The 25,945-nt window shown below is 37.6% G+C and overlaps 1 protein-coding gene across 8 annotated transcripts in view; it reads right to left on the reverse strand.

Moving 5' to 3' along the window:
- WNK1 (WNK lysine deficient protein kinase 1) overlaps nt 1–25,945 on the reverse strand; it is a 146,135-nt gene that overhangs the window by 17,754 nt on the left and 102,436 nt on the right. For 2 of the 8 annotated variants that reach the window (XM_034645181.1, XM_034645183.1), the window contains 12 exons: nt 25,016–25,349; nt 23,982–24,169; nt 15,913–15,996; nt 10,451–10,597; nt 6,965–7,053; nt 6,698–6,860; nt 6,238–6,354; nt 5,739–5,912; nt 5,477–5,534; nt 5,218–5,340; nt 3,217–4,670; nt 2,043–2,126 (listed from right to left, as the gene is read on the reverse strand). In XM_034645181.1, coding sequence (XP_034501072.1) covers nt 2,043–2,126; nt 3,217–4,670; nt 5,218–5,340; nt 5,477–5,534; nt 5,739–5,912; nt 6,238–6,354; nt 6,698–6,860; nt 6,965–7,053; nt 10,451–10,597; nt 15,913–15,996; nt 23,982–24,169; nt 25,016–25,349 — 3,015 coding nt within the window. Of the gene's footprint in view, nt 1–2,042; nt 2,127–3,216; nt 4,671–5,217; nt 5,341–5,476; nt 5,535–5,738; nt 5,913–6,237; nt 6,355–6,697; nt 6,861–6,964; nt 7,054–7,741; nt 8,024–8,787; nt 9,244–10,450; nt 10,598–15,912; nt 15,997–18,098; nt 19,329–23,981; nt 24,170–25,015; nt 25,350–25,945 lie in introns of all 8 variants that reach the window. The other 6 variants (XM_034645177.1, XM_034645176.1, XM_034645182.1 and 3 more) reach the window with 6 other exon arrangements.

The raw sequence follows: 25,945 nt of genomic DNA on the forward strand, positions 1-25,945 counted from the left end.
CTGTTTGATGCTCTGGCATAGTCAGAGACACTATATATAGCCAATCTATATAGGAATACTGTTTGATGCTTTAGATTGACACAACATAGTATCCGTCTGTTCATTGAATGTAAAACTCAATATACTAAATTTAACTTATATTGCTTGAATGATTTATGTCAATTCCCCAAGCCTTAGAGAAATTCAGTTACATTTATGTTTTTACAGTTTTGAAGTCTCCTTACCTTCTATGTTTGATGTTACTTAAAGTGATAAAAAAGTTTCTATTTGTCCTCTCGTTAAACATTCTGTCCTTTCTTTAAAAACATTCTGATAGGGGTGCCCGGGTGGCTCAGTTAAGTGTCTGCCTTTGGCTCAGGTCATGATCCCAGGGATCGATCCCCATGTCAGCTCCCTGCTCAGCGGGGAGTCTGCTTCTCCCTCTCCTCCCTGCTCGTGCTCTCTCTTGCTATTTTTCTCACTCTGCCTCTAATAAATAAATAAAATCTTAAAAAAAAATTCTGATAAATTTATCAAGATCTATCAGTAGATTAATTTTATCACATGTTCCCTATTTTCCTTTCAGTTTGGTACATCTTTCTGAGAACTTGTCCTTATGAATGGCATTAACATATCCTGTCACTATCAAGGGGTACTATTTTCTTTAAATCTTAATAATCTATACTTACACCCTACAGATGGCAGCTAGAAGGAACTGGAGGTTTGGACATTTCATCCTGTTAACCAGGTCTTACTACCATCCTCCCCAAGGCCATTAACTTTTTACCTTTGACACAGACTGTAATCCCACATCTATCTTGGCTTCTATCAACCTATTCTTCTGAAGGCTTCATTTATCTTTCTCCCTCTATATGCAGGCATTATCCACTTACCCTCACTACGAGCCCCTCCCCGATCTTATTGGCTCTTTCTTGTCACATTTGAGCCCTCTTAGGAGTCCGAATACATGTTTTTAATGAGAAAATAGGTGCAAAACCTCTCATTTACAGAATTTTACAAGGTATTTTTTCCAAAATTTAATGGCTGATGGAGTGAGTTCTCTTTGGAGTTATTACTTTATTCAGGCAAGTTCCTTAAGTTATGTTCTACAGTGCATCTAGGATTATATAAGTAGGGATAAATTCAGATTTCTCAAGTTAGAAATTCATCATGTTTTCCTTAGACACAATTTTAAAATAAATCACTGATTTAGTTTCAATGTTTACTACTTTGTCTCAGGGCAGAAGCTTTTTCAGGGTTATAATGAATTCATAGTAAGTACTTTCCTTATGGGAATTCAACTAAATTGTGGGGTGGTGGAGTAGGGTGGGAAAGGGAAACAATAATTTAAATATTGCAGGCAGTTCTAACCAATGTCAGAACTGAGTGTGAGATAGGAAATTAACATTCATGTCATTGGTGTCAGTTCCTGGATGAGTAATCTCATGCTAACTGAGCCGGGTGGGTTTTGTACTGAAAGATATAATACATATTTTTCATGAAGCATGACCCTTATTTCCACATATACATAAGCCAATTACTTTATGAGGTTGTCAAAAGAAATGTGAAACATTCAAGAAAAAACTGGTTGGTTGAACTCACAGAAAAGGGGCATTATCAGTTATCAGTGTGACATCTTTTCTTAAGGAACTTTCAAAGTTAATTTTGATTACTTGTAAGTTTTTACTTCCACAATAGTCTAGAACCTAATCTCAGTCCTTAGATGCAATTCCACTCTACAAAACTGTGAATGATAGAAGGAGTTATATTTGTCTGGTAAAATGTAAACCTTGCCATTTTCTTCCTTCATAAAATATGAGAAAGTATTAATACCAAATGTTTTCTAGACCTTGAAGCAATATCAATAAACAAAAGAACCATGAAGCTTCTTACTTTAAATAGGGCCTGGATAATTAGCTACACTGCTTTAGAAAAAAGTTGTTACTAAGTCAAAACCAAAGAGGAGCCAGAAGCCAAGATCATGCAATGGAGAATTTAAATAAGCTTGGTGAAAGAAAAGTAGGGGTACAAAAAGAAATCTGCCAAGGCTTGGGGCAGGGCACCTGAGTTAGTGAAGGTCCTGGAAAAGGTGGCAGCTGCTCGCTGGGTGGAGTACCAGCTGGAAGTTCAGTACCCACTGGCAGCACCTATAGACAATGAAGGGAAATTCAAGTCCATGAGACACTAAGAGTAAAGACTGCACACTGGAGAGCAAATCAACTAATTCCAATGTAGAAACGTAAGAGTAAAATGTATCCATAGCTAAGCCATGCTTGTCACCTGGCTTATATTCTGGTATCTATCTTAAATAAAGGACATTATAACCATGATATTACTATATGGGTCACTATCGCATACCAATAAGATGAACCGGAAAATTTAGTAAAAGGTTATTCCCTAGGGAAAACAGAATCAAAGGCTTTAAGGACATGAGAAGCACAGTCCAGATATTCTCAAGCCACTGTTTTGGTATAGTATCATCACTTTACTGAGAAAACAATACAATTCAGAAATAACCAAAGGTCAAGTCTGATAACAAAGTCATCAGAAATCTAATACTATCAAACAATTTGTACAAAGCCTCTATTATTACCCTACTATAAAAAGATTTTTACAATCAATGGCAAAGCAGAAAGATGAGTGAAGCACAGAATATAGTAGAAAAAACACAGCCTTGTTATTTGGAGCAGATCAGGAAGATGGAAGACGGCAGAACGAGAGGAAATCCACCACAGCAGAATTAGAAAACATATTTTAGTTATTTTATTCCCAGGATTAGATTCTTTTTTCCTCTATATGAAATTCATTGCCAACTTCCAATTTTTTATAAACCCCAAATTGTGCATCTGTGAAATCTAAGCAAAGCAGAAAATTTGCTTCATTCTCACTGAAACAAAGGCTGTGAACTGCTATTACTATGTATAATTGCTAGCAGAAGCATTTAGCTTCTTTTGGGATACAGATTTCTTTAGCTGGTACCAATTAGGAAGAAATGTCTGTATTTTACCTGTTATACAACCTTAGAAAATCCTGCCATATTTCAAAATCTTGTGTTTAATGTCATATATCCTAAAATTATTTTCAATTTATTTAATAAATACCAAATGTCTAATACAGACCAGGTTATCTTTATAACTACACTTCTAATTTGCAAGGCTGAATTGAAAAAAATGCATTTATGGGGGTGGGGGAACGAATGATCATATTTATCAAATTATTTCAAAACAAGAATCTTACTGGAGCTTTAGTTAAAGGTGGCTTTGATGGAGCAGTTCCAGCTTTCACTCCTGGTGTAGTGCTGACTGGGGCTGACACATAGCTGACTGGGGTAGAAACCTGCCCAGGTGTGACCACTGGCATAGCTGGCAAACCAGCTGTACCTAATGGCAAACTGGTTGGTGGTAAGCATGTACTTGTAGTGGAAGTCATGAGCTTGCTTGGTGCAACAGCAGTGGTTGGGATTCCTGGGGTGACAGTGGTCTCTCCTACAAGTGACGCCTCCAGTGAGACAGATGCATGCTGGGCTCCAGATGAGCTGTGTTCACTGAAGAGAGACCGCAGCTTTTCCTCTAGAGTCTTTATGTCATCAATTCCAGGAGCTTTGGGCTGTGAGTCAGCATCTATTTCAGGACAGTGAGTGTGGGGCTGGTTGGGAAGCAAAGCTGGTTGAGGCTGACTATGAATTAGTGTCTGCTGCACAGCAGGCACACTGGCAACAGGTTGTACCAAGGGTGGGATACTAGATACTTGGGGCAACAAAGGTGTGGAAGTAGGTCCTGCTGCTTGAGGAAGGGCAGGAGTAGAAGCTATAGCTGATGGGGTGACCAAAGGATGCACCCCACTGGGCTGAGAAATAGAACCAGATAATCCTGCTCCAGGGGAGGAAGAAGATGATGCGGAAAGGGCCAATGCCAATCCAGTTGTACTGCTATGAGATGTTTTATCTAGCGAGTGTGCACTGACCACCACTGTTTCAGCTAGAGTTGGAGCAGAGGTGCTACTGCTAAGCTGCAGAGATGGCTGTGAAGCTATGCTTGGGAATGGAAGGGTGACAGGGACAGATGTTAATGTGGCTGCCCCAGCAGGACTGCCTGCCGCCTGCTGAGATGGTACAGGTGGAGGCTTAGCAGCCGGGGCAGCAGCACTGCCCACTGCAGAGGCTACAGCTGCTGAAACTGGTATAGAGGGCAAAGTGCCTATGCTGGAAACAGTGCTCCCAGGTGTGGGAGCCTGAATTGGCTGGGATGTCGCTGACATCGAGACAACGGGGGGTACTGTGATGCTTGAAACCACAGTGGAAAATACTGGTGATTCAGATACAGGTGGTACAGGAAGACCACTTGAGGGTATCACACCTGTGCCGGTGGCAACTCCACCAGTCCCTGTCTCAGTGGGCACTGGAATCTCAGACTGAATTACTGATGTGGAAATGTCATTAAGAGGGCTGCTAGTTGCAGGGACTGATACTGAAGGTGTGGCGGCTGCTCCTGTGGTTGGGACTCCAGCAATGCTACTCATGGAAGGAGGGACTACTGGAAATGTTGGTCCTGTGTGACTGAAGTTGGGAGGTGCCGTGTTGGGCCCTTCTGTCATCTGGCCATGTCTAAGTTCAGAAAAGGCCTGCTGTAGGCTAAGGGATGAGGCAGAGTGAGACAAGTTCATTCCAGCGCCGTGAGAAGTAGAGGCAGCAACTGCAAAGGAAAACACAAAATTCAGAACCAGTCCATTTTAAAAGGGTAGATTCAAAATTGTCCTAACAGTTTATTTTTGGATTACCGACATTGCCACATACCAACAAGGTTTAAAACTTCTAAGGAAATGACAGGCTCTAAAACAGCAAAGTAAAAGAGCAGTTTGATCAAAATAAGTTAGCTTGTATGAATATGTATTTCTAGGGGCAAAAAAATTTAATAAAGAGGAAAAAAGGAAAAAAAAATCACCACAAAGTATCTACAATAATCCTAAATGGAGAAATGAATGCACACTACTGTACGGACACAGTGTCCATCACACAGGCTGCAACTAGAACGGTTGACCTCTCTGGCTCTTGTCTTCTAATCTCCTCTATTCATCATCTATTTCTCTCCCCCGTAGGTTTGTCTACTGATTATAATCTCAACTTTCTACTCTTCTTTATTGTCTATGTCATTATTTGAACTACTGCTTAATAACCAACCTTCTAATATAGCAGAAATCCTGTAGGATTAATAGAGGTTTGTGGTAGAAGCAATTCCTTACCTGTATCTGATATTTCACTAGTGAAAACTTTTGACTCTCGTAATCGACTTTCTGGCACAGGACTCACTATAAACCGTCTTCCAGCAGAATGAACAACTTGAGTTAAAGAACTGGTAGGAACGCCTGGTTAAAAAGAAACAAAACCATGTAATTGCATTATTTATACATTGTCACCAACACGAAGCTTCAAGATTTCACTATTAGTATACAACTTCTTAGGTCAAAGGTAAAAGCAAACATGGAAAGAAAAGAAATTTACCTATTTGCTGTGGCATGGAAGATGCAGGAATTGGTTGTTTGAACTCTCCTTCCAATTTCTACAACAAACAAAAGTGATCAAATTCATTCTCAAACACAATCTTCAAGATTGGGCAAAGCAAATGGCCACATGCAGAGAGAACAGAAATGTTTGATAATCGTAGTCATAGATGTAATGTGGTATCACTGAACATTGTGCATGGCAGATTTAACACCACAGCATTATTTTAAAAGCTTCTCTATGGGGATGGTGGTGAACTTACTCGAGAACCTGCAAAGCCATAGTCATCCTTTCCCTGCAGACTCTCCAATCCCTGTTCACCCTCTGGTTCCACACTGACATCCTCACTGAGCATTTCATCAGCTTTTTCAATAATTTCTCGTACTTGATCCACAAATGACTCTCTCTCCATTGCTAGAATAAAGTCATTGTTCACCTGCACAAGAAATGTGACGTTGGTCTGATTAGTAGAGTGTTACTCATGTTTTAAGTCACTCCAGTTGCCACTTGCTCATGACTTCTGTCCTATCTGCATACCACCTGTACCATCATTTATTTGCTACGTAAATTAGCTCAATACCTAGAGTTAGACATGTCCTAGACAAAAATATCTCTAAATCACGTTGGTGTGCTAATTACATTCACGATGAAATAACTACGTAACTGTCAAAATAGATTACAAAATACCACATTATTTTCTTTGGGCAGTGGATACTGAAAAAGTACTAAAGCAAAATCTGGAGCTCCAAATGCAGACATACCATAATTGTTGCTATCTCCTCAGGATTGTCACCATCTAAATCGAATTTGAATGTAACCATTTTCCGATTATGAGTCTCTAACTGACATTCTACTACCCGGTCTCCTTTATTTGAAACCTAAAAAGAAAAAGAAAAGCTATTTAATATTGCAGAAGCCATATTTGATGCTGTTACTGAATTTGAGAAAGGAATGCAGATTATCACTTGAACTTAAGCCTGATGTCACCACTATTCCTTGAAGGCTTGTTGGTACTTTACCGCTTCAACTGGTAGCAAGAAAACATTAAGAAAATATCAGCCCTTGCACTACTTCCTCATCTTCCACTGAAGGGTCTGGAAGGAATGTGAAGTCTCTGTTCTACACATTAAAACTCTTTTTCTAAAAAAGAGTTTCTATACAAATATGGAATTTAACAATATTATTGGGTGATATTAAAGCCCATAAATTAGTAATACTTACATTCAAAATTCTTAATTTTGGACGTGAAGTCTTTTCATGACGAGAGCGACTTCTTACAGATTTTCGATAATGTCGTTTTGTAGTTCTCCCTTCATGCCTTCCACTGGATGATGGGACATTCTCATTGCCATCGCTCATTCCTGAAGCAACATCTGAATGTGCACTTTGAAAAAAAAAAAAAAAGTTCAGTGTTTAAAGGTTTAATATTTTGAAGTTTTAGATCATCCTACCTACCAGCCAAGGAAGGAGAATTTTACTTTTACATACCTATCTATAGAAGAGACCAAAGTGGTAGGCTGTGCCTGTGCCACTGGAACTGGCTCCGGAGGAGCAACTTGAGAGACTCCCTGAGTACTCTGTAAATAGAAAGAATAATGCAAATCTTGGCAGTAATACATTTTATTTATTATTCATTATCTCCGATAAGCTCTTTTTCCCCCCGTATCCCCCAGTCTAAGTCCTAGAAGCACTAAATTTACTAGTAATTCTCAGTATTCAGCATCTAGAGACAGTGGTCTTAAAATTCCAAAGGAAGTTTCTAAAGCTAAGTCTCTGGTATAGACTGCATGGTGTGACATCAGCCGACACAGCTGCTAAGTAGTGAGAAAGTACAACTTGCATGCAGCCAGCATCTTCCTAGAAGTGTGCAACAGGGCAGGCAGAGCAAAGTGCAAAGATGATTCAGATCTTTCTCCTAGTAGGGCAAAAATGATTACTGGGAGCACAGCAGGATAAGATAACTTTTATGACTGCCAACGGCAAGAATTTGTGAAAGGATAAGAATAATGGCTAAAGTACTAGCTAGAGAAGTGAAGTGCTAATAAGGTTAATCTTCTCCAAGGCACACTCACTTCCCAACAGAACAGCCAGTGGCAACAAGGCCCCCACATTGGCATTTCATTCTGCTGTAAGAAAAAGTCATTTAGAAGTTAGTTTGAAAATAGTCTCCAAATGAGTTCTATAATAGGGGAACCTACGTTTCTTGTCATTTTTATCCCGTGTGTATATATGTTTTATATATAAACATGCAGTAATTCCATTTACCTCCAGAGCTGCTTGCTGGGAGGATGCAGTGGGGGCTTGTTGTGCTAAACTCACTGCTGGCTGGGACACTTGAACCTGTCCTCCTATACTGCCCAGAGGAACCAAAAGGTTCGATTCCACAAAAGGCTGCACCATTGTAGGAAAGTAACCCGGTGTAGCCAGTGCTTCTGTCGGCATGGGAGGGGATAGGACTGTAGAAGGGATGCAAATAGAAGCCACGCTGGAAGAGGGAGCAATATTTGAATCTCCTGGGTATTGTGGTGGCAGTCGAGGTGGAAAGCCCTGTGATAGAAACGAGGAAGGTGAGTTAGTGCAGGTTGGGTCATCAAATTAGCAAAACAGTAAGACATGCATAAAAAAACCCAACAAAAAAACCAAACAAACAAAACACCAAAAAAACCAAACACCTGAACAAAAAAAGAAAGCACACAGCAAAGAAGAATAGTAGTAGCCCAATCTCTTTCTAATAATTTATAGAAGATTTAAAGATGATCCTTGAAATGGTAGACTGGTTTCAATTTAGGGAACAGGACTCTACAACTATAAAATGCTAGGTTTTCTCCTCCTGGAGATAAAATAGGAGGAACAAACATAATTCCTTTCAGAAAAATATCAACTTTCTAGCTAACCTGAAGTGGGAGAAGGCAAAAACTCTTCAAGGTATCAGTTATTCCAGTCGTATCATGACAGAATAATCTGAAGCTTTTTATTGGTACCATGCTGGCTACTCTATTTACCCTACCTATAAAACAAAGAGTACCCTGATATACTCTATTATTAGCCATATCTAGCATTCAGTCAGCTTACATCAAATAGAACCATTTTTCTCCTAAGAAGTGTCTGGAGAAAAATGGAAATGAATCATCAGACCTCATTACCCTATCTTTTCTCTGAATTTTACTACATTAGCTTCTTTAGTTGAGATCAGCTACACCTTGTTATTGTTAGTTATTCCGATATTCAACTATTAGGTTTTCAAGTTCTTGATGGTCTACTATTAGAACCAAGCCCTCTGGTGCCCTCCATTTTGCTAACCAACACAATACCTGGTACAGAACATCTCCAGAGGGAAGTGGAACCTCAGCAGCTTGTCCAAGGTTAGCTGGTATTCCCATGGACTGAACTGCTGGTTGCAGAAGTGGGTGAACCTGACTTGGCAGCTGAGTCACAGGCTGCAGAAGGGTTGGAAGCTGACTAGGAACCACAGTTGGTCCCCCTGGGATCCCAGGTGCTGTAGCAGATGAAGCCAAGGTGAGCAGAGGCTGATTAACGCCAGCTGCCATTGTAATGGGAAGGGATGAGAAACCTGTCTGAGCCGCAGACACATGAGGAGTTGATATGGGAATCTGAGAGACAGGGTACTGAGGGAGTAAGGAAGTAGAGAGTGGCTGTCCCATAGGGAGGAAATGAGCACCAGAGTGGACTGGAACAACTGAGGGTTGTGTCGCAACTGGGATCTGAGGTTCGCCTTGGATAGTTGGTACTGGCTGGGAAACTGGAAGCTGGGAAGGTAAAGAAAAACAAAACAGACAGACTTTAAAAAAAAAAAAAAAAAAAAAAGAGCAAGGCTGCCAAAAGCAAGATTTATGTATTAGCCAAAAAGAAGGAAACCCCCCACCCCAAACCCCTGCATACATTAGTGTAAGTTAATGTGCCACACAAGAATAGGGAAAGAATAGGAGACAAAGAGGCTGATAGACTGGCTGTTTCAAATCTACTGCTGTAGAAAATTTTCGTCATGCTTCATCATTTAACAATAAAAAGAGGACCCTTCCACAGGCAAAATTTTTTTTGTTTTGTTTTTTACAGCTTTATTTAGATATATTTCACATAACCTAAGCCTTTGGCATGTTTGTTGTCAATAAATCTATGACTGCTGTTACAGTAGTTACTGGAATTCAAATGAACTCCTTCTCCCTGGAATTAGATTCCAATCCGTGTTGCTTCTACAAGTTTGAAGTCTAACACTGGCCTATGAAAGTTGGTATATAAGTACCGTATTTCACTGATTCTGGGATGCAATCATCCCTCTCTAACACCTGGTCATTTTAACATTTGTGAAACTCAATATATCTTAAAATTAATGGTGTGTCAGTACCTGGCTACATAAAATAATGGTGCGTTTTACAATTACAGTATCTCAGATGCAATGAAATACGACAGAAACAATACACTGCCAAAATACAAGGATAAGTCCCAATGGAAAAAAAAAAAAAAGGTCATTCAATAGAATATACCTTCCAAAGGGCCCTTTCCAAGTGATTAGAAGGACAACTTAGAGCAAACACCATTCCATATAAGGGGTTTTTATGACTTACTGTCAGTAGGCAATGGAGGAGGAAACAATGCATAAATCTACATGAAAAATACAGCATAGTTGTAAACCTAGAATGTTAGATATAGCTGATGCAATTCTAGAAAATATCCAGGTTCAGTTACCAAAGCACTGTTATTTAACCCACCAGTTCAAATACCTGTCAAACGGACTTAAGACTAATAAACCTAAAAGTTAAACATTTTTGGATTGTGAATGCTGTTTGTACCTATTTATATTAACCAATGGACGTGCACAAACGCAACTGTCAATTCATTTCTTTGGTGAAAATAACCAACTTCAGTATTTCACCATCAGAGAGGATAGAAACCTAACCATGAGAAAAGTTATATGGAGATTCTTTTTTAGCTTCTATTTAGAAATTAAGAGTTTACCTGTTTTCCAGCTGTTACTTGAGGCAAGACCTGTGGAGCTTGAGACTGACTGACTGGTTGTGTAGTAGGGGCCTCACTGGAGGCTGATGTCTGTGGAAGTGAATACTGTGCTGTCTGTTGAGGAGCGGCTGTCTGCTGTACTCCCTGCTGTTGAAAATAAAATAGAATTATTCAGTTTTATTTCAAGTCATTAATAGCATGGGTCTAAGGAAATACATTTGCCTAAGGTCTTCTGTATCTGTAAATGACAATATTAGTAATTAAGACATACATAAACCCAAATTCATCAATTCCCCTTTACATTTATTTCTCTTTTTCCTCTGGTATTCTTTGAATGTTTCAAAATTTGAGCCACCACTGGTTCTTCACCTATCACCCCTCTTGTCCTAATAGTAGGTCATTTACAAAGACCTTTAGATAACATATCCAAACAGATCCTCTCTCCTCCAACCCCCACTCCCCATTGTTTCACTGGCACCAATATCCTAATAATGAACATTTTGGTTGATCTTTTTTTTCTTGCTACTTAAAATAATGCTACAACCAGCAGCCTTTTACAACTGGTCTATACAACTAACTGGCTACTGCTGATAAAAAGACAAGCTATTTGTTTATATGTGTGGGTATATATAAAAACAAATTTAACTGACATATAATGATTCAATATGTGCATATACTGTGAAATGATCACCAAAATAAACCTAGTTAACATCCATCACCACACAGTTACAATTTTTTTCTTGCAATGAGAACGTTTAAAATCTACTCTCTTAGTAACTTTCAAATATACACTACTAAAGCAACTGTAGTCACTAATGCTGTACATCACAACCCCTGGAATTATTTATTTGTTTTATATATATTATGCATCTGGTCACCTTCATGAACATCCTAGATTTTTTTAGATGATAATCTGCAAATAATATTTTTGCTCTCCTGATATTTACTTTATTCTTATTTTATCAATTAAAATCACCCCCCAAAATGCTGAAACTCGATGGTGACAGTAGTCATGTTTGTTTTATTCTTAATTGTTTCTACAACGTATTCTTTTTTTTTTTTTAAAGATTTTATTTATTTATTTGACAGAGATAGAGACAGCCAGCGAGAGAGGGAACACAAGCAGGGGGAGTGGGAGAGGAAGAAGCAGGCTCATAGCGGAGGAGCCTGATGTGGGGCTTGATCCCACAATGCCGGGATCACGCCCTGAGCCGAAGGCAGACGCTTAACCGCTGTGCCACCCAGGCGCCCCTCTACAACGTATTCTTATTTTAACTTCAATCAGGAGCAAATGGCTACTGAATTATGTAACACTGATTTTCAGCAACTAAGATATATCATGTATATCCAAATATAAGGCAACTCTGAAAATAAAATAATTTTCCGTATTTCCACTGAGAAAGAAACTAGAAAATCTTTTTGGTTAACCTGAATATATTTTAACTTTAAGGAATTTACACCACAACATTACCATTATGTAAGTCGTTAATTTACACACCTAAATAAGATGACATATTACATAAATATATTATTTTAGAAATATTGCTCCATCTCTCTCATTCAAATTCTTCCCAGATAATAAACCAGTCCCTTTATGTTCATGGAGCTATACAACGAAGCCTCTAGTTTTCTGGAGCATAGCATAATACTTGCCCTGTAGGTGACAAGCATCATGAACAATATTAGGACAGCTTTTGGGGTGCCTGGGTGGCTCAGTTAGTTGAGTGACCGACTCTTGATTTCAGCTCAGGTCATAATCTCAGGGTCACGGGATTGAGCCCCACAGCAGGCTCTGCACTCAGTGGGGAGTCTACTTGAGATTCTCTCTCCCCCTCTCCCTCTGACCCTCCCCACCCATGCTCTCTCTAAAATAAATAAATAAATCTTAAAAATATATATTAGGGGGCGCCTGGGTGGCACATGGAAGTATGATAAAGGTTTAAATATATGTTGATTCCCTTCCTTAGAGGGGAAAATTTGAGGAAAAAATTCCCACCTTATATATATATGGGCATATGATTACCTCTCTCACCCCCATAAATGCAGAACCGTGCTTACAGCAAGATTTGGACTCAATCAGCTCTTCTATGAACCTATTCATTCTAGCTAAACTGAACTAAAGGTTTGTTTCTGTCTCAAGTTCTTCTACCTTCATGCTTCTTACCTTGCTTACACTGTCTCCCCCCTCCCTTTCCTTTTGGTCTAGAATATTCTTTATTCTTACATCTGAGTGTAACTTATAATCAGAGTCCAGTTCAAATGTTCTCTCTTTCTTAAGCCTTCCTGATATCACCCTCCCTGCTTGAAAGTGAAGTAATTTCTCTCCTTTTATGGCATAACTGGGATGTAGTTAACTGGTGAGTTGTGGAGTTAGGCAACTTGGATTTAAATTCTGTTTCTACCACTTATAAGCTGTGTAAGCTTGGATAAATTACTCATCTTTTCCAGATCTTATCTCAGCCTTCCCATCTGTACAATGAAAATAATAACAGTGTACTTACAGGGTTCATATAAGAATTAAATAAAAATATGGGCAAAGTGCCTTATCTTATCTACTACACTTATTTGTTTTGTAGGAGTTAACAGATATGTTTACTAGATTATTTAGGCTCCTAGTCATATTTGATCCCTCCATCTTGACAGACCCTCAGTGCCTACTTAGCACATGGTCCTTGGGAGCATGAACTCAATCAGGAAAAAATTTGTTTAATTAGTAGTATGTGTATGTGTGTAAACTGTCAAGAAAGAACAGTCTTATAGACATATACCATCACTCTGTGCTTAAAGTAAGAGTGAGAGGCATGTATGACAATTTTACTTTAGAGTATTTAGGGAGAAGTGGCACCTCTGGGTAGGCCAGCAGAATACACTGGTCTCTGACAATCCCACTGGCTAATGTTCAGCACTTCAGCTGAACAGGTATTGTTGCACACAGCAACTTGGAATCATGTTTTTTATTAACCTGCCTCATGAAACCAGTTCAAATAACCTATGTGGATTATGTACTACAGGTGCTTGATGAAAAAAATCTTCATGAGCCTCAGTTGAACAGAAAGTTAAATACCTGAAGACTCTACATGGTCCTTTGGCAGAAATTATTAAGTAAGCGGGGTTATGGCCTATATGGCATATGGCAAAGAAATAACTAAGTTTTCTAGTAGGAGGAAGCTATTTTTGGTACCTCATTAAGCTACAGTATAGCACTAGAAAAGACTCTTGATAAAAACATGAGAAAAGCAATCCCTTATTGGTTACATTCCAGAAACCCATGAAATAAAGTAAATTTTAGCTCAAGTACATTTCTTTCCTCACTCTAATAAAACTAGAGATACGGTTTTGTAAGATGGGGTTGGAAACTGGTAGTATGTAAAGTGAAACTCAGCTCTAAAAATAAATGCCTGGGGCGCCTGGGTGGCCCAGTTGGTTAAGCGTCTGCCTTCGCCTCAGGTCCTGGGATTGAGCCCCAAGTTGGGCTCTATACTCAGTGGGGAACCTGCTTCTCCCTCGCCCTCTGCCTGCTTGTGCTCACTCTCTAATAAATAAATAAATCTTAAAAAAACCCAAAAAACTCCACCCATATAGTACAAAGGGCTTACAACATTTTTTAAAAATACATGATACCCCAGTAGCTGAAACAAACAAATGGAGCTTCTTGAGCACCTCTGCAGATTCATAAGTCCTTGCAGAACTTTAATATAGAAAAAACCCTCACTATTCTAGAAATGTTGAATTCTGACTTGTAGTTTTTAGTTTTATCCACTTACTGGCTATGCAATCCTGAAAAAGTGAAGTATTCTAGACTCCATAAACTTATGTAAACTGAGGGCTCAGTTTAATGGTTCTACTCAACTTAAATACCATCTTCTATTTAAAATAATTCACAAAATACTACTACGGTAAAAAAGCATCACTGACACATAAATTTTGTATTATAGCAATAGCCATATTTACATTTTTTTTTCCCAGAAGAGTCGACTACCTACCTAATTCTTTTAACCTGACATTTATGGAACTGCCCTCCTTTATCTCCACATACTTTTCTTACCAATGAACTAATATCTTCATTTGCTAGTAAGTATACACATATATGCTCACATATAAGATATATATGAAATTCCTTTGGAAAAGGGAAAACAGAGCACACACTTAAATTAACAAAAGAGTGGTATCAATGACAGTGCTTCTGTCCTAAAACATCTTTATGTTATTTTTAGTTTGTATTCTTTTTTTTAAGTTGGCTTCATGTCTACCATGGAGTCCAATGCAGGGCTTGAACTCACAACCCTTGAGATCAAGACCTGAGCTGAGATCAAGAGTCAGACGCTTAACTGACTGAGCCATCCAGGAGCCCCTTAGTTTGTACTCTTATTAGGGATTATTAATACAATTAAAATAGAATTTGTTAAGGTTGGCAAAAATACGACTACTCAAATTTAACTATAATTGTATACAGATTCTGCTACTTATCTGAAAGAAAGAGCAAGAGCAAGACAAAGCAAATTCTGTAAGACAGGGCCATTGGTCACCAAATAAATATACATATAACCAAACTAATCTTGTACAAGGAACATCAAACCTTAAACTAGTATCAGATGACTTCAGGATCACATGCTGGACCAGAAGACTATTTTGTAATAAGAATTCGGAGCTTTGTTTAAAAAATTAATAGAAAGAGAAACCAATTTATGATTTGGTGGTTGCAAAACACACTTTGTAGGCAACTATCAATGAAATAGTTCATCAGGAAGTTTTTATGACACATGTAGTGACTATAAATTTTATTTGAAACAGTTAATAAATATTTAATAGTGCCAAAAAGCATTATTCCCATGCAAATGATTACTAATAACTAATATCAGTAATTAACTACATGTTTAATTTCAGAATGAGTAGTTTTGCTGTTGAATACAACAGCACTGTGCTAATTTTTTGAGCTCCTTGAACCCTGGGGAATTATATTCCCCAAATCAAAAGTTTAAAAAATGTTTAAAAAGTTCCTAAAGAAGCTGTTCCATTTCTCTTATCATAAAATCTGATACCCCATCCCACAGATTAGAAATAATTAAATAGGAGTTTAGCATTATTAGAGTCAAATACAATGAAAGCAATGGCAAAATGCTCCTTTTATGATTAAGTCACAAATGTAAGAACGAAATTGATATTCTTTGTATTGTTAAATTATGCATAGAATCATCTACTTCAGAAGGCAGATGAATGATGGATCAGTTAACAATGATTCTTTTGAACCTCAATGCTATGTCTAATTTAGTAGATAGTTTAAAAACACATTAAACAAAAGATTTTCTAAAATGTAACTGAACACAAGAAATGTATGCCTCTTGATTTTTCTTTAGAAAACATAGCAAGCCTTTATTTACATCAGGAATCTAATTCATGAAAAGATGTTAAATAGTGTTTTGGCAACTGTTAATCCATAAAATGTAGCAATGAGTTGTTCTCACCTGCTGAGGATGTTGTATGGGTAGGGAAGATGGAACCCCTGTTAAGCTACTTGAGGATGGTTGACCCTGGCTTTGCCCCTGTGCCTGAAGGAAAGAAGTGAATACAACAAATTAGCGAAGCCCTAAATAAGTATATAGAGAGGTCAGGCTTTTGCAATAAATATTTAAACTCCTGAGAGTTTGCTTGAGCAAAACAAAACATTAGCTTGATTAAGTATGTATGGGAGAGACCATTGGGGCATCTTTTGTAAGAAAAGGTTAGAGAAGGATTATATCACAGAGCATATCCTGATCCCACGCAGAAACCACTGATGGTTAAAACTTAACCTACTACTGCTGTGCTCCGGCTATAATTTTAGCTGGCCAAAATACTAAAATTCATAATAAAATTCTTACTGAAAATACAGTAATCAGGAAAATAGTAGCATGACTACCGACGTGAAAAGACTCCATATCTGAATAATTAAAGACAAAAGGGTATTTGATAGTGCTAATTTGGTTCCTTTTGCTACTTCTTGTAGTGCCATGGTGACTTTTACCAAAAATGTAAAACCTGTTATCATCACTAATCTAGAGTAACAGTTGTCAAAACCACAAGTGATTTTGCCCTCCCAGGGATCATTTGGTTATCACAACTGAGGGAGGTGACTGCTACAGCCATCTAGTGATTAGAAGCCAAGGATGCTGCTGAACATCCTACAACGCACAGAACCACGACCCACAACAAAGAATTATCCAACCTAAAACATCAACAGTGAATCTGAGAAAGCCTGACCTACAAGTCGTCTAAGTTAAGATAAATGAGAAAGTGAGAAATGAACACAGGATTTTATACAGTAAGTTAAGAAATGAAAAGGCCCACCTTTGGTGTTCCATTTCAGTTTAGAGGGGTTTCTCTGAAGCTTACTTGGATTTGAGATCACATTCTACTGCACCGTAACCACTACCAAGTACGCATTCTTCCTGCAGTAGGTCTGTAAATTAACCACCTGATATTTTACTTTGGAATGTTTAAGGAAGAATGGCTGGCAGTATGTTAGGATTTAAAGTACAGGCTAACAACTAGTGCATTAATGTGAGTACACTCCATGCCCATGCACCAAGTTTCTGGATCTTTTTTTCTTCTTAGAACTATTCTAAATAAGTGATGCTTTATGTACACTTTTGGGGTTGTTTATGCCTCTTATGAGGGAAGAACATGGGAAGAAAGTTATCAAGAATACAATACTTTGTAAGAGTGGAAAATTCAGAAGATCCAAATGATGCCTTGAATACATAATTGGAAAGTCTCCTATATAGATTTTATAAGACCAATACAGTTGATAAAATATATGGAATATATGAAATAGTTAATACTGACTCCACTTGTTGAATTCTATTATGTCCGTTACTTTGTCTTTATTCCCAAGAGAGTACATACGCCCATATATATAAGTAACAAAATTTAATCTGTTGAGGAAAGAACCAAGGGCTGAGATGTCTTTTTCTTAGCTTGCAACATATATCACAAATTCTTAAAACAAAAACAAAAACAAAAACTCACCACCCACACTAGATTATAACTTTGTTGCTAAAAATTAAAATCAATTTTATTGGACATATAATATACAGTGACTTGTTCAAATGATGCCATTTTAAAAGGCGTTTTCATTTGCTCCTAAATTCTTAAGATGTTTCCTTTCTCTGTCTTTTAAGATTCTTCCACACTAATGGAAATTTTGTGTATTCTTAATACTCTTAAAAAAATTTCCCTATTTTCCATTCTTTCCGTTTTACAGAAAAAAAAAAGGTCATCCTTTCTATTTTTTAAAAAACTCGTCATGTTTGTTTCTCGGGAGAAAGAAATACTTCACATTAGCATTTATAAATAATCAATGTAAATTACAGCCATTTACATTTTCACTACAAGTTGAAATTATTTTATGTACAGATAGAACTGATTTTGACAAGTGACTAAAATTCTAGTTTTTTGTTCTCTTTTTCAAGGGTTTGCACGTATTATAGGTAAATGAGGCAGCTTCTCTCTCATATTTTGTTCTTACATACAAGTAGTTTATAATCCCCCCCCAAAAGGAGAAACTCAAAATTAAAAATAATCCTTATAAATGGAAAGGAGGGATAGAAAACGTAAATGTAATGAGGCACAGTAGGGTAGTTTAAAAGAATTGTGGAAGTTTTCCTATAACCTGTGGATGGAGTGCAGATCCTCCTGGAGAAAATGAGGCAGATAAAACCTGCTGAGATGTGGTTCCTTGGGGAAAACAGAAGAAAAGTGGGGATTCCTGGAACACTGTCTGAGGCAGACGGATAAAGGGTAACGAGACGTCAGAGCCAAAAGGTGCAGCTGCTCCCCCTGTAGGGGGAGGTGATTGAAAATCACTGGGATCTGAAGAAGTAATTTGTGAGGAATCACTGGAATATTCTGGGCTTCCTATTGGCCAGTTCTGTCCGATAGGCTCTACCACAGAAACGGTCAATTCTGGGGCATGGTAATTACGCTGTTCTTCAGTCACAGGCTGTAGGCGGCCATGTAATCCAACTGATTGAGGAGGTGGTTCTTCCGGATTCAAGTCCAATGCAACCTGTCGATTTCGGTAAACACGCTGAGGTAAAACTCCTCCTCCTTCTCCTGAAGAGGAGCTTGGAGTGTGAACATGAAACTCAAATACACAATTGCTTCTGCTCTCATTGTTATGAGTTAACACAGCGGGCGCAGAATGAGGAACAAAGACAGGGTGAAATTTCAAACGTGTAGCATCTGTACTGATAGGTGCAGAAATACTAGAGAGGGGAGATCCTGGACTCAATCCAGAATCTAATCTTAAATTCTGAAGGTGTCCTACCAGGAAAGCCTGTCCAGATGGAAATTCAAAGACAGAACTTGAGGCAGGGCCCCCTTGTACTGGCTTCTGTTCAGGTATCTGTTTCATTGGACTTGACAGTACTGGTGAGTGGTATGGAATTCCCTCATACTGTTCTGTCACCTGGGCCTGGTAAGCTAGATACACTGCTTCCTGAGGAATAAAATAGTGAGCTTCTTCTGGAAGTACTAGTCCAGTTCTATAGTCACCGTGAACTTGAGTTGGTTCAAACATAGGATGGACCTGTATCTCACATGGCTCTCCAGTTATTCTACTGGCTGTAGTGCCCAACATAACTACGGCCTCTGGTGTCCAGTTAGTTGGGCTGCCACCAGGTGGAAGAAGATTTTGGCCAACAGTCCTCAGCAGGGGTTGGAAGTGGCGAGTTTGGGCTTCCAAGAAGGAGGTGCTCTTACGCCGCTGGGAAATGGCCACCTTCGGTGGACAGGTGGGAGGTGGTGAAAAAGAAACTGGACGTTCATGGATAGTTGGGAAATATATCTGTGATTCTGGGTATGTTGGGGTCCCCCCACACGGATGCGCCATGGACTGAGGCTGTATCAACATGAATAAGACAAGTAATTCATACATTCATATGTGAAATCACAGTAGACATGCAAAACTGGATAGCTTTGTGTAACCCTATGAAATGGTTACACCAAATTTATAATTAATAAAGAAATAACAATGCTTTTGGAAATTATGTGCATAGTAAAAATCCATTAAATACATCCAGGGTCAATAAAGTTATTCTGTGGGACTCTTTGCGTTAGATAAGAGCTGCTTTTCCACAACATCCTCTCTCAAAGAAAATGGAAGAACTGTCTAAGTGTTTATTCTGTTTTTACCCCCAATGAATGCGCTCACTCTTAAAACTTAATATAAATTACATCAGTGGAAAAGAGTTAAAATAATAAGAGTTAAGGGAAGACAATATGACAATATAAGCCCAACATTTTAAAAATGTAAGATACTTCAATTCAAACTGCAATACAAAGTTTTCCTATACTCTATCTTCTTATTATCCTGTGCTGTGTTAGAGGCTCCAGTGTTATTTTCTTATCAACTAATAGTATGCCTTCTAACTAGAAATCAAAAGAGGTATTTTTGGTGGACAGCAAAAAAACACTACTGACTACTGACAGTAATGTCCTCTTCCCATCTATGCCAACCTAGATGCAGTCAATTTTACTACATGAAACATGTTACAGATGCCAAATCACTGAATGTCCACTTTTGTGATCCTAGGTAAGGGCCGAATAATTTGGTGTTAAAATCAAGTGAAAAGGATAATATAAATAACACTGACTTAACACAACTTTTTATTTACAGAGGCAGTTCTAGACATCAGACTCTAAATTTAGAATCCTACCTTGCCAAATGCAAACAACGTACACCATAATAATTCACTTTCATGGACTCTTTTTAAAAAGAGTAGATATTGGTTTCATTCTTTTAGTAGGGATGGTCCCTATCAAATTAGTAAAAAAGCTTAACTGTTACTTCTTCACAACAGCTGAAAGAGGGCCTCTATTTCAAACCAGAATGTCCCGCTTTACTGTTTATTCAAGGAGAATCCCAAAGCCATAAAATACTATATAGTTAATCATTCTCCTAAGTAAAAATCTGAAGATTTTGGTATTGCTAAATCAGAATATTAACTATATTCTGTAACGGGAAAAGCAGCAGCAAGGTCCCACAGTGTGTAACGAAACTTTAAAAGACAGATCTTTTATAGATATAAATGGGGCCAAAGAAAATCTTACGTACTACATGTGTATCTAATGTATTCATTAGGGTCAAGGTCCCACCTTATTCAATCTAAGAGAAAAATTTCCACAAGGGAACACATGGCCTTTTAGTTTGCCAACACATCGTTTTAAATAGCCAACAAATAAAAAAACCAACTTTCACTCTTTAATTACTCTTCACTATGGGGAAAAAAATGGACTCATCCAGCTTCATGAATTTCTCTTTAGAATAAAGTGAAGAGAAAACATATTTGGGTTCATTTCTGATAAAGAGAAAATTTGCTTTTGATTAAGCCAATGAATTTAAAATGAATACGTATTCTTTACGTATTCATGCAAGGATTTGTACAGGTCAGTTGGGGATAGGAGACTATAATAAAAGCTAAACTTTATTGTGTACATATTCATATGTGCCCAGGGCAGTATTAGCATTCTCTCTCATTACCTCCTTGCTTTTTCTTTATCCCCCTTAAAGCCTTGTAACAAAAAAGTTTCCTATACGAAGAACAGGTATCCTAAAAGCATAACGTATTACTAAGTGTAGTTCTTTTGTTTATTTAATTTTTATTACAATTCTTGATGCCTGGATGTATTCATTGGCAATAAAGTTTCATTTGTCAGGAAGTTTATGGTTACATACAGTACTGACAAAGAGGGAAGGCAGGCTGGAGCGTCGGTGCTTGCGCTGAGAGGCAGAGTGCATAGGCAGGACACTCTCCAATGCTTTAGAAAGCTTTTCGGCAAAAGTTTCCTCAGGGGCAATCCGAAGGAGGGAAGGAGAAAGAGGTGCAGACAGCACTGGTGGTGGGGTGGAAGGAGCACTGGGAGAGATGCGGGACAGAGAGGGAACAGCAGAAAGATGGGGAACACAAACCGACATGCTACGGCCACGACGAGGCTAAACAGAAAACAAACACACACATGAAAAACACAGTACTTTGAAAACAAAATAACCAAATGTACAATGAAAATAGGGCAGAGCTGACACAAAGAAGTGTTCCATCCTCCCCCAATCCCACAAATCCAATTTTTCTGAGGAGAGGTATAATTCCACAAAGCACAACTGGCAGATCACAACTATTCTCTCTATAACCTGTTACTGTTGGACAAGTACAGGTTATCAACAACCATGATAATGATCAATTCTCTAAGTATTCTGAAATAACATCAATTGTTATGAATGTATGAATAAGAATGGCCGACTGACTGAGGTAGTAAAACAGGGAAAACAATGAACATTGGCTTGCAGTTTTCTGCAAACTTATTAAAATTAAACAAGAATGAATCCTATTAGTTTAATGTACATTATAAGGAGTAGACTTTAAGACTGGATAACTTTGCAGGAACTCTGGAAACCTCAGAAAAGGTTTTTCAATTCTATTTTAGAAGGCATCAGACTAAAAAAAGTTGTTGGCTTATTTATTCCACTTCCTATCTTTATCTGCAAAGGGTAGAAAGTCATTTTCTAGTAGGAAAAGCATTAGCTTTCTAGAAGTAATTCGCGATAGATAAAGACACATTTTGTAGTCTTACTAGTCAATGGAAAAATATTTTAAATGTGAATCTCTAAAGAGTAATTTTAACAATTTTCCGGCATATCAGAGATTCAACTTAGGTTTATAAAGTCTGAGGCGCCTTAACATAAAAATTTTAATATAGCTACAAAGCAGTATACCTAACACTATAAGGTTGTCCTGAGCAAACTCTTATTTTCCTTTAGGTATTGTGAACTGTGTCACTAATCATATTTTCTTTTCCAAAACTGGCTGCATAGAATGCACTGAGCCAAATTTGTGGCCTACCAGTAGCAAGTATGAAAGTATCATCATACTTACTATACTTAGTTCATTCCTGGTTCTATTTTTCTCCACCCTTGTTTCTTTTTTACTCTAATTTTTTTAAAACTCCACATTGATATATTATTGTAAGTCACAATAAGTTCTTTCTGGAGTAAGAAAGAAACGGAATTATAAGATTAAAAAAATCTTCAATATTTGATAACTCTTCATATGCTACCTCCACAGAATATTGTCATTAAAAGGCAAGGCCGTCATTAACAGTCTTTTAAAGCATCAATAAATACAGCTCTGTTTGTGGCTCAAATATTTAATATCTTCATAAATGATCATTCTGTTTCCTTTTCTAAAATAGACACACCTAATGTTCATTACCCTGTGATGAGGGAAGCCAAGAATTCGAACAATAGTAGAAATGAACATGAAATGCTGACAATGTCAGAACAAAGAATACATCTACATAGTCTTTATAAGTTCTTCTACCCTACCTAATTATTTTAAAGGTCAGAAAAGTAGATTAAAACAATGTATTAGTAGTTTGTGTTACTGTGGCCATTCATCTTGAGACCTAGCCAATGCAGGACTGATGAATGGACTCTGAAACATACAAACATCTTTTATTTCAAGCTGTAGGATAAAAGAACAGAGCAAGCAGAAGTATTTTCTTAAGCGAGAAAGATTTTCATTCAATGCAGAGCAGAAGTTCCATAACATTCAGATTTAAAAGCTTTCTGAGAAAGAGAAAAAGATCTGCCTAAAGATCTCACTAAACAAGGGCTATACAGTGACCAGTTGTTCTCCAGCTCTTTCCTGAGGCAGATGATGTACTTTATTTACTTCTGAAGACTTCACGGAGGGTCAAAAAAAGAAATGGGCTATTACCTGATGATCTATTTTAACATTTTCTACATGAGAAGCAAGAGTGGCTAATGTAAAACATGTGGCTGTGTGTGTGTATAATGTGTGTATAAATGGCATAAAATATTTCAAGAAATAATCTCCATAAGTTGATTCTGAAAATAAATTTGTAGTAAAACAATACCAAATAAAGAGAAAAAGCAAATGAACGTATACTGGGGAAGGAATTTGTGTCCAACACAGACTTTAAGGCAGGAACACGCATAGCAACTGATGGTTAACTAAACACAAGCACTAAATTAAATGGTCATAGAAATAAAGGATTCCTTCACTCTGAAGTACTCACATGCAGCATTCTACAATGGTTTGAACGTCTTACCTGTGTTTTATACAGTAAGAAATCTTAAAAAATGCTCCGTAATTCTTTTAGTAAGTAAGCTTTTGAAAACTTCCTTGTGCCCACCCCCAAATCATCTCTATGTGCAACTTATGCTGCTTTGAATAGTTTCAACTCTAAAGTGCTAAAGAGAGCATTATCTTAATCAAATCCAGATTAGTCTAAATCTCGTACATAGTTTCCCCACATACGAATTTCAGCTAATTCTCACACATTAATGTTTATGTCCTAGCCTGCCAGAACCACTCTAATTGTACTCTATAATAAACCTATTCCTTCAGAAATATACCATTTACACTTTCTATTTCAGACTCATGCTATTACTCGGATAGTAGAAAGAATGTGAATTTAACATATATCTATTGGCTCTCATGATAGGCTTACACTCTCTTTTGTAGTTACTTACCACACTTGAGGGTGGATAGACCCCATGGGGCTGAGATTGTGCTTGGACAACAGAAGCTGTATGCCCTGGGAGTGTGCCAGTAGAATGTGCCTGTTCATGCTGGGACCCATATGAAACTGTCTGTTGGCTGCTCACTCGAGATTCTGTGAAGACAGAAGATCCTTGACCACTGTCAACCGTCCCATCAGCTGAAGGAGAAATAAATTGTCAAAAACAGAGACAGATCACAAAAAGGAGGTTTATATTTTCCCATTACAAACCCATGACTTTAGGGTTAATTAGTTTTTTCTTTGCAAAGACCTGACCTAAATAGAAAATGAATACTAGTTTTTAACTAAGTAGATTTCTATGCTTAAAAACGTGAAGGATCCAAATGGGAAAAAAAGTTTAATATCTTTAAAAAAAAACTTCATGGCTATCATAGAATCTTATTACCTAAAGAATAAGGGAAATAAAATGGAATGCTGTAAGCCATTAAGTCTTAACTTTGGAGACCACTGCATTCTTTGTATGAAGCAGGTAGTTCAGTAAAAAAACTAACAACCTCATTAGTTCCTAGTCTACTAAAAAACCTGAACCAGACTAATGGGTTCAATCACAAATAGCTAAGATAAACTTATTCATTTTTCATTATTAGTTACATTTCATTTTATTTATTTTTGTACATTTTAAGTTTTTAAAAAAGTTGTTATTTAAATTCCAGTTAGTTAACATACAGTATAATATTAGTTTCATAATTACATTTTATTTTAAGGAATTGTGAAAAGTAAAAATCTGCACAAATTGGAACTTCTAAGACTTTGGAACCTGTAAAATCATTTTATATCCTAATCACATTTCCTTACTGTTCTGTCCTTCTAGTCTATTAGTTATGGATGTTAGAATACAAACAAAAAGTAGACAGTGATCATTTCAAATTTCTTATTATATGGTGGATTCATGATTCAAACCAAGAGGCCAGTGTGAAATGACGAACAAGATGAAGTCAATTAGGGATATCCTTAGCATACTTGTGCACTTCCCAAAATACTTACACAACACAGATACACTAGCTTGTTGGTACTGTAGTTGCTGATGTTGGTCTGCCTCAGGTTCTTCAGGCTCTACTTGCGTAGAAACTGAAGCTGAAGTGGTAGGCGCAGTAGGCACGCCAGTGCTGGCGGACGGGATCTGTTTGACTCCTGCCTGGGACGTACTTGATTGTTGTTCTACCTGCTGTTTGAGACTGCTCTCTTCCTGCTTTCTTTTTTCTTGCTCCTCCCGCACCAACTGTCGCTGTTCTCGTTTTCTCTTAATTAATGACACTCTATCTTTGATGGCTTTTGCCATGGTCTTGTGATCACCTTCACAGACATACCCAGACTCTACCTACAGGATAAAAGAGTGCATTAGGAAGCAGTACGATATCAAAGGAAACAAACCAAATATAAAACAAAAAAGGCACCTTTGGGAAAAAAAGTAGGAAGAAGGGGGAAGAGAAAGACCTCTCCAATGACTGGTCTTAAACTGTGAAATTACTTGTCTGCATTATGCATTTCTCAACCATTTTTGTAGATACTCAGGGGATGGGTGCCATCATCTTTGTAGAAACTCAAGGTAGGTGTATCTTCACTTCTTACAACAACAAAACAATAAGGCTCCTTTTATTCTAGTCGCTCTATTTCCTGCTCCCATGTAACTATTAATATTAACCTGTGTTGTTTTTACTTCTTTTTCCTAGGCAACAACTTAACCAGATAAAACAACTGTGATCGATACATGAAAGTTACACACACACACACAATTCTCTCAAGAATCTAAAAAACTAACAATTAAGTATACCTTTCATACCTGACCCCTTCTGAGGCAACTTGTATTGAATAGTTCTTATAAATTCTAGTAGAGATCTTCTATGAGTATCTCTGCATATTAACTGGCTATTTAAAGCACTATGGCAAGCCTAAAATTGGTGAAGTCTTTCCTTT

Source organism: Ailuropoda melanoleuca, chromosome 16 (assembly GCF_002007445.2).
Source record: "Ailuropoda melanoleuca isolate Jingjing chromosome 16, ASM200744v2, whole genome shotgun sequence".
NCBI lineage: Eukaryota > Metazoa > Chordata > Mammalia > Carnivora > Ursidae > Ailuropoda > Ailuropoda melanoleuca.